At 45.1% G+C, this 16,934-nt stretch overlaps 1 protein-coding gene across 1 annotated transcript; it reads right to left on the minus strand.

Moving 5' to 3' along the window:
- Positions 1-453: 453 nt before the first annotated feature.
- Positions 454-13,175, minus strand: LOC117899067. The gene is made up of 6 exons (XM_034808834.1): positions 12,751-13,175; positions 6,391-7,067; positions 6,201-6,336; positions 4,288-4,421; positions 1,990-2,218; positions 454-1,869 (listed from the first exon to the last, which is right to left on the minus strand). The coding sequence occupies exons 1-6, from the start codon at positions 12,803-12,805 to the stop codon at positions 1,763-1,765; spliced, it is 1,338 nt and encodes a 445-aa protein (XP_034664725.1). The 5' UTR covers positions 12,806-13,175; the 3' UTR covers positions 454-1,762.
- Between the last annotated feature and the right edge of the window lie 3,759 nt (positions 13,176-16,934).

Raw genomic sequence — 16,934 nt, forward strand, 5'->3', positions numbered from 1 at the left:
AGTTTCCAGCCAGAGCGCCTAAAAGGCTGCACGCAATATTTTCATTTGCGGCCATCCCGTGCGTGCCCCTGTAAATGTGTTCGTGTCTGGCGTGTGCACCTGTGAATGTGTATGTGAGTGCTCTGCGGTTTGTTTGCATACAAAATTTGTACGTGTTATTTTAACTTTGCGCGCTTTTATGTGCCACACTCACTGACATATATATAATTTTTTTTGAGTCTCCTTTGTTGTCGTTGCAAGAGGCAACCACGATTTTAACACCTTTTGGCCAAAGAGAGTGAGTGTGAGTGTGCAGGAGGACAGGATGAGTTGCCGCCTTGGGTTTTACAGGTGTTAATGTCTGTTGTATGGCCCGCGTGCGTGTCTCTGCCTGCAGATAGCATTTCCGCATACGTATCCGCACCCGTATCTGTAATGTAAAAATCAACACACGAAAAAAAAGACAACTCAATGTTTGCTTTCACATTTATATTTGTTTAAACACTCTGGGGAGAAGGGCGTCTCGGGTCTCGGGTTATGGGTCTCGTCATTCTTCATTTATTGTATACATTTACATATTCTCTTTATATATAGTAGTTATATCTGGGGGGGGGAGCCTTTCAAAGTATTCTTCTTTTTGGTAATACTACGTACAAGTCAATGGAATTCTCCTCAATCGATAGTTCGACTCGATAGAGCCACTACAACTTAAACAGAGAGCTTATAGTTCTAGTTAAACAGAGGATCTTATGCATAAATGTATTTATGTACGAGTATATACGACTATATCAAATTTCTCTTTTATACAGTGTGTTCATATTTATTCACGGAGCTGCACTTCAAAGGTTCTGACAATGGAAATGTGCACATTAGTTTCTGACAATTCTTGAAAGCAAATTCAACTCATGCATTTTCACAGTTGTCTACTGTTCTCTTCTGTTTTATTCTGTTAGAGCAATTACAAAACTGAATGCAAACTATAATATTCCCTTCAATGGCCAGAATAACAGAATGAATAGACTGAAAGGCTGAAAAACAAAAAATGTCGTTGCACTTTCAAGCTTTTGTTTCACTTTTCGTTTTAGGAATTATCTAGTTTTAGCATCTGTTATGGCAAAGTTCCAGCTCCCATTCGAAACTGATGCCAATGAGACATTATTAGACAAGAGCTTGGAGTTTGCCTTGGACTTTAGTCCTCCCATTGAATTATTTACACAGAAATTACGCACAACGAGCCCTGGGCCGGGCGGGATGGGGAAGATGGGATGGGGATGGTGGAGTGATATTCCGGATGGGAATTTAGTTGCTCAACAATTTTGCTAATTGAATTCCGCTCTGCCGTTTTCTTGCCTCTGTTTCTGGCCTTTGCATTGGGCAGTGCTCCAATGTGGTGGCTTTACATCTATGTATGTACATAAGTACATCAATTTTTATGTACATATGTACGAGTGGATGCATGAACTCTCCTGTCTTTAATACTACGAGTATGTAACTGGTTTCTGTTTTAATGATTTTTACATGCTATAACACATTTACCCAATTTGTCGCCTTTTGATTGGTGATCCAGTGATCCTGTCATCCTGTGATCCAGTGCTCCGTGCCCCCTGTCTTTCCGATCTGATCTGATCTGTTGCGGTTTTGCTCTTAACAACTAAGGATATTACACTTAAAGTATACAAAATCACCATTTATGCTCTGCAATTGCAATTGAATTGAATTGAAAATGAATTCATGTTAATTGAAACGAGTCGGGTTGGGCAGGGGCTGTGCCTCCTCTGGTCGCTTAGGTAAGTTCCGAGCCGAGGAGCCACTGACACGCGCGTGCCAGAATAATGGTGATGGTTAGGGACCGCAGTAGACTGTTCTGCGAATGGCCAGCTGCACTTCTCACTACACAGCCACACACACACACACACGCATACAGATGCACACCCACACAGAGATAGAAAGGAATTGAATTGAATTGAATTAGTCGAGTGCTGACAGTTGTCGTGTTCAAAGTTCACTCACCCAAGAGCATGGCCTCCCGATTGTCAATGATGCCCGGCCGCCGCTGGAGTACACTCTCCTTGCCGCCCTTCCACAGAACCGGGGATATGCTGGCCAGGCACTTGACGCGCATGTCGCCGTCGTGGAAGTGGCGCGACTCCAGCGGCAGCTGCAGGCCCAGCGTCGAGGTGATTAGCCCGTGTTTGTGCACGATATCGTTGTATTTGTACAGGTAATGCTCGTCCAGGATCTGCAATGGCACGGAATAAGAGAGTTTTAAATGGAGAGATGGTCTGAGGCGAAATTAAATGTTCTGCATCCGCAGCTCAAGCAAATGCAGACCAGACTGAAAGGAGTTTCCTTCCATCAAGGGGTTCGGTTGCAGGGGTTGACACATACGGCAAAGGAGCAACAGCAACGAGTAGGGGCGTGTCTGGCCCATGTCTGGCAAATGCTTAAGGGGACGCTTTTGTATTCCCATCTTGGAGCTGGGGATCCTGAGAAGGGGAGTCTGAGCTGAAGGTTACAATTACAAGAACTTGATAATTCCTCCCTTTCAGTGTTTGCTGATGTCAGCAGAGTGCACTGCCTTCCCGAGGGTCGGAAGTGGAGCCATTCCCCCTCAAAGTTGGGGTTGGAGGTCCACACTTAAGCTTTGCCCGTAAAGAAATAAAATCATTTGCCATAAATAAGAGAAATGTGCAGACCTGATAAAAAATGTGAAATGCTCAAATAAATAACTTGAACTTTTCGTTTTCCTTCCCTTTTTCGATTTTCTCGGGAAATTGGGTTCTGGGACTGTGGGCTCTGGGATTGTAATCGGACTAGGAATTCGAATGCCAATTGAACGGTGGGCGGGGAGCAACACTTTGCCAGCGAGATTGTTGCCATTTGTTAGGCGATTGGTTGGCCTTTCTTTACGGGACCCCATTGCAGGAACCGGATACAAATGTTTGAATTTAAAATGGAAATTTTAAAAGCATAAATTAAAAATGTAGAGGCCTCGACCCGGTCTCTGCTGACACAACAAACAGGCTGCAAATGCCGCCAGCAGCTGTCGTGGCAGTCAGGAATAAAAAGAAACATTCTACAAAATGAGGGCCCTCAAAATGCCTTTCACATTCCAAGCATCCTACAACAAAATGTAATTCTACGCAGTTTGTGGCCTGGCCAATACCATTGCCAAGGCATTATAAGTTTTCGGGTGAATTGCAGGAATATTTTGCTCATTCTGATGGACATTTTTATTGTAAGTTGCAGAGATGCCTGCCAAGGGAACAGCCAGACGACATGTTGGACAATTGAGGCTGCCATTTGGAGGGAGGTTGCCGGACTGCATGACAAATGTTATTAAATAAACGTTCAACAATTTCATTGTTCTTCATTCTCCATTTTATTTATTTGACGGCTGAGAAGGGTGATGTGGTGGGCGGGTGCGAAGCGGATCGTCGGCGAGCTGCCATTGTTGAAACGCAAATAAACCGGGAAACGTGCCTAATCGCACTTATTGATTTTTCTCGTATTTGTACAAAGGAGCACGAGAGCTGCTGTGGGGTAGGTTCATTCAGGGGATGTAACCAACAGAAAGAGAGAGAGATAGAGAGAGAGTGAGAGAGGTAGCATGGTACAATGAACTAACTCGTACCTTAACGCCTCGATTCACACAATTTGAGTGCCATGTAGTCAACGTCGGCGATAAAATGCAGTGCGCTACCCTCTCTGTCCCTTCCATTCCCTCCACCAGTATATATACTCTGTTCCGGCTACGACCATGGCAGACATGTAACGAGCTTTCGGCCAGATGGATGGCCCAGCCATCCCGCACTGCACCCACACCTTCCACACCTAAGCCCACCAACATTCGGCCATAAAACATGCCAAAGCCAAAGCGAGGGCTCGACGAGTACGATGGCGATGGAGAACCCCGAATATACTATACCTACATATATACGAGGGAACATGATTTTTGTTCATGAAATAATTTCAAAAACCTGCACGGCAGCTGAGCCTTTCCCCGAAAACTTTGGATGGAGTCCAGCCCGGATCCGCTCGGTCCCCGGGGGTCGTTGTCTGCCGCGTTGTTAGAGGCTCAAATATTTACTGTATGCATAATTCCGACATTTCTTTTTCACCGATTCCCATTCCCCACTGCCGAAGGGTCTTGATTAGCGAGTGGGGAGGAGGTGAAAGAGCGTTTAGGTGGACGGCCGAATAAAAAAGGGTAAGTTTTGTTGTGTTTTATTTGTTGGATGTGCAAGTGGAGTGGGAAATGGGCAAAATGGGTGGCAGGTGGAATAAATTTGGTGTTAACAAACTCACCGGCTGCTCATTGACAAACCACTGCAGATGCGAGGCCGGATGCGATTTCCCCGACGTGCAATTTAAATATAGATATTCGCCAATTTGATACTGATACTGCTGGCCCCTGATGTGCGGACCATCGCGGGGCAGAACTGAAAGGAACAAAACGGTATTGAATATATAAATGTTTGATTGTTGATTATCATAAACAGAAATATGCACATGACACCATCTCTTTAAATGTTTTAAAATTCATAAAATTCATTGGTAAATTCATAAATATTGGCAACTGGCGAGCTTTGCCTCAAAAATATGTTCGAATTGGCGATTGCAAAATGTAAAATGATATTTTATTTCTTAGTTTCTTCTTCAAAGACATACCAAACGAAATCTATGAATGGAAATCTGATCAAGCACTGATTCACATAAAATATTGCAATATTCACTTATTATGCTCTGCCATACTGGACTGTGCTCCCTTTTCCAAGTCCCCACAAATAATCTTCAATAAATATTTGCTGCGGCTTTCGCTTTGGCCGGCCCTTTTGGTCGAGTAATTTATTAACAATTTTTTTTGGTTTGCTTTGCCCTACAAATATTTGCCGTGCACACATTCAGCGGTGCTGTATGGGGAGGGCTCGGGCACTGTACCGCCGATTCCAATGGGATATACAAATAAATATTTTTTCGCTGCTCAAATAGAACAGAAAACACACAGATAAAGCAATGGGGAGGAAGGTCCTCGTCCTCCTTCTCCAAACGCGGGGTACTACACAAAATATGTTGTGCGAGCAAGCGGCCATGCTGCGGAAATACCCATTAAAATGGCATTTTAACTTATAAATCGCTTGGCCCCAACCACTGCCATGTTGATATTCCAGCAGCCCGAGGCCGAGGCTTTCACCATTTTTATATATTCTCTTTTTGCTGCTGGCCATTTGGTTTAAAGTAAATACAAAAACGGAAAAAAATACTGCAACAAGAGGAGGGTAAGCAGCGTTGGAGCAGCAAAAGTTTAGCGCCAGTGTAAACCGTTAAAAACCCGAGGACTAAGAGAGAGAGAGAGAGCGAGAGAGAGCGGGACCGGGCTTGGATTACAGAAATATGCTGTTGCGCAACTAAAGCTTATGAATGGCTTTTTAAAAGCATTCCCTAAAAACACCCAAACAAACAACGCTCCCCAGTCGCATTAGGAGACCAAAGCCATGGCCAGTATGAGTACGAAGCTGCAAAAATGTACTCGATCCGATTCTAGGATTCATGCAAGTTGGTAGTGGAAGTGGGTCCGTGGGAGTTTTGTGTGGGATTTTACTATGCGAAACGGACCACAGTTTAAATATTCAAATTAAAATCGCCAAAGCTTATCCGCAAAAACAATAATATTAAATGGGTGGCGGAATAATTCGACTGAAGGTCAGAGTTTTACCCGAAATGAAAACAGTTTGGGTGAGTGCTTCAAATAAAACTATGAAAATAATACCAAAGTGATTTTTAAATATGGTTTTAATTAATTTCAACTGATTTCTAAACGATGGCAACTTATGGTTTGTGCATAAATGAAAAAATGCGCATATTTATTTATGAATTCCATTATGGTAAGGGTTTGTTTGCTGCACTGAAAGCGGGTTGTGATATGTTCGGAGTGCGTTCGATAGCTTTGAATAATATTCGACACGCATCTGCATGCAGCCAGATAAATGAGCAAACAAACTCTGACAATTCCCTGAGGACATAGATTTTAAATCTGCATACATCCTGCGAGTATCTGCTCGCACCCAATTGAGCGTAAACTCTAGTTATTTGCCCTTTTCCTTTGTAATTTAAAGTAAATTTTTCGGAACAAACATTTGCTCGGTTGTTGTTTTGCCTCGCAGTGCAACAAAATAATGCAGAACGTGCTTCGGAATTGATTGAAAATTTCGACTACTTACAGACAATATCCATGCGGCCCTCGCCCTGCACCGAGGAGAAGTTGGGCGCCTCCGCGGACACCTCGCAGCGGTAGAGGCCGGTGGAGTTGAGGGTGAGGCCTCGCAGCAGCACGCGACTGGCATCGGAGAGCTCCTCCTGTAATGGGCACAATCAGCCAGGACAAACATAATCTTTGGGTGTGATACTCACAATGACACGGACTCCATCCACGCGGTAGCTGGTTTTGGGGGGTCGTGCCTTGGGCACATAGCGATAGAATTCCTCGTTGTCCTTGTACCACTTGATGGCGTACAGGGCCTCGCCCTCCTCGGCCTGCTCCTCCTCATCCTCATCCTCCTCCTCGGCGCTGTCCCCGAAGCTATCCGCTCGGTCGAATTCAGGCATGTAGCCCATGGAGCCGCCGTTGGAACTGATGCTGCCACCGCTGTGGGTGCTGGCACCCACATGAGCGCCCAGGTACCCGGAGGCAGCACTGCCGCGATAGACGCTGTGGCCATAGGGAGACTTTTCTGGTGGCGTCAGGGGCGGTGGGTTTCGGTACTGCCCCATGGCGATCGGCTCTCGGTCCCTTTGCCGCTGGCGCTGTCCATGCTGACGCTGACCCTGGTGCACCCGACCACGATGCGGAGGCCGTTCATCGTCCACCGACTCCCCATCCGGATAGTGGAAGTCTCCCGGGTGAGACGGGCGGTCGTGTTCGTGGTTGCGGCCGTAGTTGTGATCCGAGTGCGTCTGCAGTCCATGGCCGCCGAGGCTTAGGTGGTGGGTGCGGTTCAGCTCGTACTGGCACTCGAGGAAGGCGGACTCGCCCCGCAGCTTGTAGGCGGGAATGGAGACCTTGATCATGCGCAGGCCCACGGCCAGACCTGGGGACGGCAAGGATAAGCACAAGGATAAATAAGGTGAATATTGAAATCAGTGCCCCGAAAATCAATAAGCTCACAAGGCGCACAAGGACATGGGGACATATTTGCATAAGAAAAGGGCGCATCGGAGGCAAGCAAGCGAGTGCCAGCCGCCAGGGGGATTACGCTCGTCATAACAGAGGAGCAGAGGAAAATTAAAATATTTCCAACGTTTTTCGTGTCGTGTCGAGTTGAGTCTTTTTTCGTTGATGGCGCAGATTTTCCGCCTGCCTGCTGAAGGAGATATTTGCATAATTGATTTGTCCTCTAGAAAAGGCCACAATATATAGTGTTCTGTCTCTATCCTTGGCCAGGACACACAATTATTGTTTTAATTAAAAAAGACCAACGGCTAGATCGTCAATTGCTTATTTATGAGTAGGAGCGTGGTGAAGGGGGCGCCACGACATGACACCACGCGACATGGCTATCTGTTATCCTGTGTCGAGCGGCTCGTAAATATTAATAAATGAGTGCGTAATCGGGCTTAATCCTTTGTAAAATTACAGCGCAACAGAGCAGCGGCGAGGCCACAAATTATGAGCTGCCATTCCGGGTAAGGACATCGGCCACCCACCACCGCCCACAGGATATTGGCTGTTTTTCGCATCCCCTGCTGTCACTTGCCATGCCACTGAACAAATACGTCGTTTAGTGGTCTATTTTGAGTAAACGCGGAGCTGTTCACTCAGCGTTAAATTAGAATTCTAGCTCCTAGCCTGCTCCGGCCTGCCAGTCGTCATAAATATTTGAATATCTGGACAGAAATGGCTGACCATTAGGAGCAGAGCTGTCAGCTAATTGGCCATTGGCAGCTGTAGCTGAAACTGTAGCTGGGAGAAGTTACTTCAGAAGCCGCTTAAAGACATCAGCAATTGAATTGGATTAAACAGATTGACAGCCCCTGAGCTGGGTCTTTGCGAACAAAACTTTTCCATTGCAGCTGCACAACTTTTCCGAACTCCCCGGAGCCAATAGAAATGGATTGAAATTTCGAATGGATTGGCAGAATGATTGTGGTTCTGTGTGTGGAGATATTTCATGTGGTATTGGAACTGTGAGTAGAGTCCCATGAACAATTTTGATTTATCTAACTTTCGGCAATCTGCAATCAATTTTGTGATTAAGAAACATTTAAATGCATTCCTGAAAGCCAGCGTTTGCAGTCGGATTTCATCTCCTCTCAAAGTTCTACACATTCATTTGAAGTAATTACATTTGCCCATTAATTAGCAAAGAAATTTGGAGCTCTGCGTGGGTCTTAATGGCGACACGCGTTATTTAATTGGCCAATTTTTATGACAGCCACAGCGCGACTTTGATGAACGAGTCAAGGTGCGTCGTCCAGGTGCGTGGGCGTGCCCTGTCTGCCATCAGCGGTGATGTCAGTCAGCCGAAGGCTCCAAATGGGATTCTTAATGAAATTAAGCAGCTTTCCTGCCTTGCGACTGCCTGACTGGCACAACAAAGTCGAGCTCTGTCTCAGTCTGCAAATGCGATCGCCTTGATACGCGGCAAGACAAAGCTGGAGAAGAGACAACAGAAGCTGCAGCAAACACATGTCATTTTGGCTACAGAACAAAGTATCTTAATGTTAATTAAAAAACAGCAAAGTCCCATCAGAGCAGCAGGAGCCAAATGGAGGCTGGCAGCAGCCCAGGAAGACAAAGCGAAACAAAGCAGTGCCAGGGCTCGGCCTGGTGGCAGTCGGCAGGCAGCAAGCAGCTCGTGGCATACACACACACACAATGGGTGAATGTTGCATGAGAGCTGATTAAAACTGCCTTTCGGTGTATGTGGGGGGAATATTATCAAAGAATTTTAGCTTTACTCCCTCTCCCCTCTGCCAGCCATTCATTGCATTGATGGTAACTGGCAGACGAAGGCATACATTCAAATTCGAAATTAAATTACAGGGGAATGGGGTCACAAATGGAATCCCATTTGAAAGGATATGTCAATGCTTTATGCCTTACACAAATGCAGGTTTATTAAAAGAAGCCTTAGATGGTATTCACTCAGATGGATATGCAGAAGTGAATAATTTGGGAACGAGATGACTGACTAATTACCCTAAAAGTCACAGCAAATTTGAGGACTTACTCGACAGTAAATGTATAGAATATTCTTCCAAATTCCCCTTTCACTTAGGAGTTTTGTAGGAAGTGAAAAGTTAAAAGCTCCTATTAAATTATTCCGGTAAAAAACTGCCTTTACCCACTGTGCCCTCCAGGCAGCGGAAACAAATGATAGAGAAGAAAAGTTCGAGCTATCTCCCTGTCTGCTTTTCTCCTGACTCCTTTCCACTCCCGCCAGTGCCTTCAACTAAAATAAAGTTGCATGTTTAAATTATTATGTAAAGTATCCGCAAAGCAACGCGGGGTACTTGATGTAAATTGAATATGCATAAGCCGGAGCTGAGGCGCGGGCAGGCCTTAGAATATCATTTAGTATGCATGATAATTTCGCTCATTAACGCATATTTGAACAGGCCAGGCCGTCGCTCCATCTTTTCCCAATACAGCTACCCACTCGACCAGAGGTTGCCTGGCAGCTTACCTTTAGGTTAAATAAGTCCTCGGCCACCGTTCGGGACTCTGTCGGACCCACCAACCACCAATATAGAGGGGGAGGGCTGTTTAGCATAATTCGATAAAATTGGCAAACAGAATGAAACGTAACGAAACGGAACCGAACGGCAGGGAACGAAAGGAAACGAAGCGAAGGATGGGAAAGTAGAAAGACAAACAAAGGCGGCGCTCGCAACAGGGGGAGGGACATGGGTGAAGCAGTGCCCGATGGGGATGGGGGAGATGGGAGGCAACTGACCCACAGTACGCTGCCAAATAGCGCATAATGAAGGCCGCCATTAGAAGATAAAGCAAGCAACAAAAATCGGTTGGGGCAGCTTAGTTGCTATCAATGATGGGAAATCTGAGCGGGCACAGGCACAGTGGGCACAGTGGGATCGGTTGAATGGCGCTTAACTTTACACCACTAATGAGTTTGCGCCTTCGCAGCAATTATGTGGAGCCACTTGAGGGCGTGGAAAGAGGCTGGCAAACTTTGCTATCTGGCAAATCATTCGACGTTCAAGTGTTGCCCAAAAACCTGTGTCCCCCCAGACACCAGCCACTGCAAGATAGGATGCCAGGGCAAAGTTGCCGAAAAGTGTCAAAAAAGTAAAAGACACAACAAGGACGACGGTGCCTGGATAGTGAAATGCCAGCCACTCGGAGCGGCAGCTCATTAAGGTCTACTTTTCTGTTCTTGTTTTTGTTTTTTGTTGTTGCCTCATTTGCATCGTCTAGACTTCATTAAAACTCTGACATTTGGCTATAGTCGCACCTTTTTTTGCTCCTTGCTGTGGTCCGTGTCCGTATCCTTGATGAGTATTTATTGTTTCATTGACAGTTTAAATTCCGTTTAGCGCTGGCCTATTAATTGCGTTTAAAAAACACTCTTCGTGGCTCAACTCCTCCTGGGAGTCTGCCAAACTTCATAATGGCAGGCCATTTGGCCTTGCCCCAAATAAGTAAGCAAAACAATTATATTAAAAAATTCAGCAGTGGAAGTGAAAGCAGAACAATCCCAGAGAGAAATACACCGGAAGGGGTTTAGGAAAAAAAAACTAAGCGAAATTGTAATGAAAAAGCCTTTGGGATAGTTTTAGCTTAGTTTGTGCAGCAACTGAGCAACAACAAAGGGTATCCTTGCAACAGGCGCGCGGCATCAGGGGCATGGGCAGCACAAGGCTGCCGCGGCAACAACAAGAACAATGCTTCAACAACAGAGGCTGTGGCAGCGGCCGCGGCAGCGGCTGCAGAGCAAAAAAACTATGCAACAGTTTTCAAAGGCAACACAGAGCCAGAGAGAGAAGGCGAAGGCGAAAGAGTCGTACGCCCCGTTGCCACTGCGCGATTGCGTGTGCATTTTTTGTTTGCAGCCACCACAACGCAACAACAGAAGCTGCAACATCAACAACAAAAACAACAGTATCTGCAGCAACATACACACATGCAACAACAGGCAAATCTGTTCAAGCGCTCGTGATGTATTCAAGTTGACACAAATCTGGCACAAATCCTCACACAGAGGCAAAACGACAGCGCAACGCTAAGAGACCCTGACAGGCATGTGTATGAGTGTCTGTGTACATATCTGGGCTTAGAGTTCCAAGTGTGTTGGTGTTCTGAGATAGCGAACAAAACATTTATGAATAAAATAGAAACAAGAGAAACGGCAACGGCTACACCAAGAGCGACAAGCAACTGACGAGCGAGAAACGAGCAAATTAAAATCAAAATAACCGCAGGTGATGTGTCAGCAGGGACACGCATACGCGGACAGAAAAAGGCAGAATGCAGAGCAAGAGAGAAAGCAGGAGTGGCGTGTAATTGAAAATAGGGATAACAATAGCAGTGCCACAGACAAAGAGGAAGCCAAGCAGCATGTAAACTGTCGCCGCACTCTCACGGCGTATGGATAATATTTGGACGGACGATTCATTTGCAGCCACTTAAAGTTGAATGAAAACACACAAGTACGCGCGCAAGTTTCAGGGAAGTGAAAGTCGATGGCGAAGGGACTGGAGTGGAGTGCGGCACGTTCAACAAACAATTTACCAATGCAGCCAAAGTTTTCTTTTATTGTTTCACCAACGTGGGAGGTGCATGGTGGATGGGTGGGTGGTTGGTTTGCGCTTCGGAAATCGATGTGGCATTGTGTCTTGTGTGCTGCAGCCACTGCCACTGCTACTGCACTTTGGGTGCGATTACATATTTGCAAAATGAAATGGAATTTATGCAGCCATCCCACGGCTATGCCTGCCTGCGCCATACCCCCTCCCTTGCATTGCTCTTGCGTCAATGGCATTTAATACGAGTGAGTGATTTCCTTGGAGAGGTTGCTGAATGGATGGATAGGAGGATATGGTGGCTGCATAGATGGATGTGTGGAAGTGGCAGCTTTACTGCAGTGGAACTGTGTCTGTCAGGTCACGTTCCTTTGCCTGCACTTGACAAATGCGTAAGCAAATCGAAATGGAGCCAACTTTGGCACACACAAACAAATTGACAGATATCTCAGTGGGTGAGCAAAAAGGTGGATTGTATGTATGCCGAATGCGGCACATAAAGCTCAGCTCAGGGAAATTCTATAAAAAAAAGTATCATGTTTTATTTAAAGAAAGGCGAAAATGACCAACCCCAAGGGGCGTCATGGCAACCTCTGGCTATGCCCCACTCATTTGTATGCGCTCCGCATGCGGCACACACGAAAAAATAACTGATATAAGTGAAACGAGCAGACGGGCAGGATGGGTGGTTGAACGGTTGAGTGTTCATCTGAAGGGGATTAGTCTGGGGCATTCTCTTTTCTTTTTTTTTTTTTTGGTGAAGGTTTCCGACACGCACAGAAGGCTTCATTCATACATCTATACATACACATGTACATACATATGTGCGTTTGGGTGTTAAAACGCCACAAGTGACTTTGTCGAGCAGTTACAATTTGCTTTTTATTGACTGGCAAGGTGTCGACACGCGCGCATGGCACTGTGGCAGCCACTGAACTGGAAATCGTTCTGCTCGGATCCCCATTCATTCCTACTTGTTGTACGAGCATGGGATGCTTTTGCACTCACCTTGCAGCAAACAGCAAATGAGCACAATGATTCGTGTATCGTTTGGGTATTTCATGTTTACAGCATAATATGTACGAGTCGGGTAATCCTTTTGCGAAACAATCACCAAGCCAGCCGATGATGAGGACTGGATGGAATTCAGCAGATGGAACTCCGTGTGGCGGGAAAACTTTTCCAACTGCCTGGCAGTGTTTTCTTTTGCTGATTTAAGCGTTTCTCTGCGGTTAGTTTGTTTTGGTCTTTTGATGGTTCTTCTTTATTGTTGCTTGGATTTAGCTTGGCTTGTGTTTTGTTTGCTTATTACTTTGCACAACTTTTCGCATAAACCTCCAGCCTGTTGCCATTTATAGTTGGCAGGGACAAGTGCTGGGCTCATGTGTTGCCTCTGCCACGAGCTCATTAAAATCGGCTTTGTTCCACTTGTGCAACCTGAAAATAGAGAGAAAGAAACAAATGGGTTTTAATAAAGTTCAAGTACTAACAATAAGTAGTACCACAGGTAAAGTTTTCTTATTTATGGTTATCTTATGTGAGTATCTACTTTCGGAGTGCTTCTACCCAAATCAAGTTTCCTTTTCAATTTGTTCGACATTTCCCCCTAATAAGGTCGAGTTTGTCATTTCTATTTCTCCTCAGGTCAAAGCACAAATGAAACATTTGTCTATCGCCATGTCCGTGTCCGTGGCAGTTCCAAGAATAATTCTCAATCAAGTGACATTGTTTCTTTATCTATTTTTTCCATTTTTGTGCTATTTTTTGCAGGCGGCTGTAACCTCGATTTCGTCATCAGCAAATGATTTCTGTGACCAAAAGGGAGATACAATTTATTGATTGTGCCCATTGTTTCCTGGTTAGTAGACTGCCAATGCAAATGGAAATGGAAATGGGAGCCCATTATGTAGCACTCCCATTACCATCAGCATTATGCTGTCATTTATTCCGGTCAGAACTCCACTCAGCGTCAGATGTTGTTCCATTGAACTAGTTGCCCTTTTCTGGAATTTGTTCCTTACCACCTATAAATAAACGGGGAATAAAGGTTAATATGTGGGCGAGTGTGGAAGCGTCAAGGACGACAGGAGCGTGGGCGTTGACAGCTGCTATTGCCACATGCCGCAGCTGAGGTCACAGGTCAGGGCGGCCTATGCATATAGATATTTGGCAAAAATCGAACCGAGTTCACAAATTCTATGCAAACATTTGCCAAGGAGGAAATCAGACCAGCAGCGAACGAATTTGGTCGCAAATCGGTAAAGAAAAAAAATCCGACACACAAAACTCATAAGTAAACATTCAAAAGGAGAATGAAAATGGTCTCAGACGAATGAGAAAATGACTTCCAAAGAACGAAAAATAATTCGCCAAAAAAGAGAATCGAAGTGTTGATGCTCTGGCATCAAAAAACTGTTACCAACTTGGGACTATTTTGCCATCTAGGATATGCTCAGTCTTATACTCCCATTAATGGCTATTTGTATACCAGAAAAAACAATGCTCAAGGACACGTATCCATAGCCTTCAAATGTCGAAGAGCTCATGAAATAGGCATAAATCAAACGAGTCGCGTTACGACTGGCTGCAGTTCGTCCTGGGACTACGGGTGACCTGATACGGATATTTTTTTCCTAATGAAAAATGAAGCCGAAGTAATCATCAGAAAAAAATAAGAGTAGGCGCAAATGGAAAACAACTTTTAGGCGGCAACGGAAATGTAAATGCCAAGTAAACTGTGACGCTCGTCCCGTCTTATTCTTTTCGCATTTGGCTATGGAAACTTTTTTCCGACTCCGGGACTCCGGGACTCCATCCCTGTCTTTATTTCTGGGTTGGCTGGCATGGATCCCGCTCCCTTGACTGTTGCCTTTTTGTCCACATTCGGAGATGAATTTGTCTGTTGCGCTGGCGTTGCCGCTGCCGGTGCCGCTTCTGCCCTGTCGCTTCATTATGCGCAGTGCCAGCAAAGTTTGTTTGCTCTTCTGTTCCTTTTGGTCTCCTGCCCTCCTTCACACTGCCTCTCGCTCCCCGTTCTTCTAGAGTTTTGTTTTGCTTGCCCCCAAACTGCTGCGCCTGCGATTATGCAGCAAAAACTTTCGTAGCGCCGCCATTTTGCATTGCAAAGCGCGGGCAACTCAAATTGGGTTGCTCAAGAGTTTCGCCGGATTGATGTTGCCCCAAAAGAATTACAGTCTGACAGAGGAAGTGAGAAAGCAGCGAAGGGCCTGGCGGGAGCTGGGGCTGGGGACAGTGCAACTGCCAGCATTTTTCCGCTGCATTTTCCAGCAAAGTTCGCTAATTCTTAAGTTGCTTAAATATGTGCAAACATTGTGCGACAAATGTAATTCGTCTCCTGGCATTGTGGGAGGCCCTCTATCGCCCCTCAACCTCACCCAAGTCATACCACCCTCTGGAGGTTGGTAACTTTTCTAGTTGCGGTCCCATCATATTAGAATGCAGCTCCATTCTCTGGTTGAACTTTTACTGCCACTGCCACTCTACCGAGTCTGGCTGTTTGCTCTGGCTTTTCCTGCTTTTCTCATATATCTCTCTCTCTCTCTGTCTCTCTGTTTCTGGGGTTTTTGTCTCTATCAGGGACTTGGTAGTTTTTGTTGAACCTCTTGTTGACGGCAGAAGTTATTAAAGCTGCAGCCGCACTTTATTATTGTGAAACAAAACCCCAAACAAGAAGTTTGTCCCTCTGGTGTGCAGGGTGCTGACATGTGTGTGTATCTGTGAGTATCTGTGTGTGCATGGAGGGGAAGGATGTATTGTGTATATTTCAGATTGTTGACACAACCTTCTGGGCTCTCTCTGAAGTATCTGTGATGTACAGAGCACACATGGCCATCACTTGTATTATGGTTGTTTGATATGCACCAGCCAATAGACAAGGACTCGGCCCCAAATCGATTATTTTAGCAATTATTATAATTTTCCCCCAACTGTGATGGTATGGAAAATTTAATTTCCTCCCATCAACCATCAACCAGCAACAGCTTTCCATTTTCCAACCTAACAATACAAACACGCACACATACAAACGAACACACACTTGCATGTGTGTGCTATAGAAACATAGAAATAAACATATAGCCGCAAGTGACCTAATAACATTAGGGGAGACATTTGAAGTCCCCTACCGACTGCCTGTCGTGTTGTCAGAATGTCAACCAGCTATTTACATGGCCCTACACAAGTGGATATCTCTGTGTATTTTGGATATAATAGTATTGATTTTTCATTTGACACATAAATCTGGGTGCGAGTCAAGCCACAACACCACACCCAACCCAAGCTCCCTTTCCACAGTGCGTTGTGTGCCCGGAAGCATGGAGCATAGTGGGTCACAGCGAGTGTAGTGTGGTGTGGTGTGGCCGGAGCCGGTGCAAAAGTTGCATTACCAAAAATCGCATTAAAATTCAACAGACTAAATTATTGTTGGCACAAAGTCAAAATGTTTGACACTTAATCCAATTAAAAATAAATTTTACATTAGCGCTCAAAGCCAAATTGCGGTCTCTGGCTAAGTTGGACCTGACATGCGATTAAAGATGTACAAATTGTTTGGCTATGCATGTGGCTTTAACTGTTCGCATCCCAGCTCGAAAAATGTCACTAAATATCAATTACTGAGGACTTTGCCAGAGTTGAGTAAATCAAGGGAGGATGCGCCCTTTGGACATTGCTTTATCTGGCAGATGGAATGCTCATTGAAACAATATATTTAATGGGAATTTCGTGTGGATCTGGCTTTCTCAATAAATTCATGTGGCTTTTGTGTGACAAGCAGATAAGCACTCCATCAGACCCATGCGGCTTGACGGATTAGGACATCGCATAGCACATCGATGACAATTGATTGGGTGAGGGACGAGTCCTTTTTTAAGTTTGTTGCGGTAACAATCTGATAAAGTGGGTCGTAAAACTGCAGCTGCCAACTAACCAAAAAAATATATATGTATGCATATATACTGAAAAAAAAGGGAAATAAATACGAACAGTTTTATGGACAATGCAAATTCATTCTGGGGTGGTTGTAAATTTTATTCCATCCGCACAGATGTGCTTCCATGTATGTAGTTTCCATCAGCGCTGTGATGCCCTTTTCATAGAGTGCTCAACTAATAAAGATTCACACTCATGAGTTAAAAAATATCACGTGTTGGGGATAAAATGCGTTTATGGGA

This window comes from Drosophila subobscura, chromosome O, assembly GCF_008121235.1.
Source record: "Drosophila subobscura isolate 14011-0131.10 chromosome O, UCBerk_Dsub_1.0, whole genome shotgun sequence".
In the NCBI taxonomy this organism is placed as follows: Eukaryota; Metazoa; Arthropoda; class Insecta; order Diptera; family Drosophilidae; genus Drosophila; species Drosophila subobscura.